At 52.6% G+C, this 2,291-nt stretch overlaps 1 protein-coding gene across 1 annotated transcript in view; it reads right to left on the bottom strand.

Annotated features, from left to right (window-relative positions):
* Positions 1-1,646, bottom strand: part of LOC125951102 (potassium voltage-gated channel protein eag) — a 21,238-nt gene extending 19,592 nt beyond the window's left edge. The window contains exon 1 of the mRNA XM_049679668.1: positions 1,543-1,646. Coding sequence (XP_049535625.1) covers positions 1,543-1,621 — 79 coding nt within the window. The 5' untranslated portion in view covers positions 1,622-1,646. The remainder of the gene's footprint in view (positions 1-1,542) is intronic.
* Between the last annotated feature and the right edge of the window lie 645 nt (positions 1,647-2,291).

Here is a 2,291-nt window from a genome sequence, read left to right as displayed (position 1 = left end):
GTTAACAAGTCTTCGATTTCGAGTATCTCAGTATCTGACAATCCCTTGCAGAGACACACCCAACGTTTTCGGTAACAAAATTTAACAGTATTTCTTCTACAGGCAGCACATATACTATCCAAAAAATTTGGCCCAGTGTTACGGGTACATAGAATTATGTGGAACAACAGGCAAACAAGTGGAACCAGCCAAGACATCACTCCCGGCCGATGCTCCCTAATGGCCAGCGGGTCACAGCATTAAAGTTTGTGGCGCAAAGGTGAAAAAGAAAAAAAAAGGAAAAACGAAGTTGTTTACGAAAGTCCATTACGGTTGGTTCATCGGTTTTCGGAACATAAACGTGGTACACACACACACACACACACACACACACACGGTCGGCTTTCACAGCTTCATCCCATCGGAACGATGAGCTTCACCCCGAAAAGTACTTCCGACTTCCGGGCGTTCCGGTTTGGGACGAGGGGAGGGGGGGGGGGGGGAGAAAGTTCTGTTTGCCCGTGTTAGGTCTTAAATTATATTGCTACACATGTAGCCAAACACGACTTTTACAGGCCATCACCGCCGCTACCACCGCTTTTGTGTCCGCCTAGCCGGTTGTGTGTGTGAGTTTTACGTTGCTTTCACGCTTCTTGGCATCGTCTTGTGTGTGATGACCGCAAAAGTTTCTCCTGTGCATGTTGTGTCCAGCTGCACGTTTGCCGCCGCCGCCGCTGCACAGTGATTGGAGGAAGATGGACGCGAACGGACGGGGACGTGCCCAAAATTTGACCAGCAGAGTCAGCACTTCTAACACCAAACGAGCGCGCCTCTCCATCACACAAACAACAGAAATCCGTCACCTAAACAAACAGTATGGCGTGGCTTTTCCAAGCGGGGATACAGGACCTGTGCTAGCTGTCGGTTCACAACCACCACCACCACGAGCACAACAGGCGCCATGCTCCTCTGCTGACTCCCCGAATCGGTTCAAACCGATTCGAGCGATTCGAGTATTTCGTTGTGCAAGTTGCCAACTCTTGGACTCGTCGAGCGCGAGGTGGCTTTCGTTTGGAGCCTCTCTTCGATGTCAATGTCCGGGATATGAAGCTCTCCTCCCCCCACCAGCACCGCTACGGTGAGATCTCATTTCCACACACATCCCTTCGGCTCGTAACTCGTTGTTTGACGCCAGAAAAGCTGACGCGGATCGAGAAGTAAACCCTGCTGTTGGTGTGGCCAACGTTCTGGTTTTTCTCCCCTCATACCAATCCACGGCAATCGGTGGCCACCACTGAACGGAGCATCCGATCAGCAGCCCGATGTTACGATGCTCGATGATGACCAAACACACCATGAACCATTTACTTAGGACGAGCATATTGACCAACCATCGCTACCGTCCAGCTACCGCTTGGAAGAGAGAGAAGGATTGGAAGGGTTTTGTGGAAGGGGGAGTGGAGGACGATTGTGGAGTGGCATGCTGTTACGACACACACACACACACACACACAGAGACTGGTGCGTTGAAGTCAAATCACGCTGCAGCTTTGTGATACTTACGTTGCGAGTTCGATCGCCGGATAATGTTCTCCAGAAACGTGTTCTGGGGAGCCACGAGGCCCCGCCGTCCTCCGGGCATCGTGGAGCGTTGCTACTGTTGCTCCTGCTGCTGCTGCTGCTGTTGCACACCAACGACACACCACCACACCACCGCACTAACACAAACGTGCGCGTCACGCACGAATGTAATGTCCTCGATGTCGCCGTTGACCGCGACGACGACGACGACGACGACGACGACGGCGAGCGCCGCTGTTGCTACACTTTCGATCGATTTGCTTTGCTCCACGTACGCGCACACACACACACTGATACGCACAGCGCCTAGGGTGCGGGTGGGTGGGCAGCAGAAAAGGGGCGACGAACCGCTTCACATCGTATCGAGAGGGTGGCTTTCGCCCGTGAAAAGCGATCCCTTTTCTCACCCGTTTTTTTTATAAATTTTTTTTATTATTTTCCACAAACACTCACTGAGCACTTTGATCAAAACCACTACTACCACTACCTTCGCGCACACACTCACCGACACACACACAGTGGGGTGCTTTCTGCGCCCCCTCCGGCACACTAGTAAGACAGTTGCCGCTCTCTACTACCCATCCGGCGACCAGGATACCGTGATTCGGATTCGGATTCGGTTGGCCGCTCGATGGTGGCACGGCATCGACCCGGGCCGATAGACTTCACGTGCACAGACATATCCTGCCACCCTGTTCCGGGATTTGGTTTTTCCTTTTTTGCTTTTGCAC

This window comes from Anopheles darlingi, chromosome 2 (genome assembly GCF_943734745.1).
Source record: "Anopheles darlingi chromosome 2, idAnoDarlMG_H_01, whole genome shotgun sequence".
Lineage (NCBI taxonomy): Eukaryota > Metazoa > Arthropoda > Insecta > Diptera > Culicidae > Anopheles > Anopheles darlingi.
Note: the sequence above shows the minus strand (reverse complement) of the source record. Positions and strands in the feature narration are given on the sequence as shown.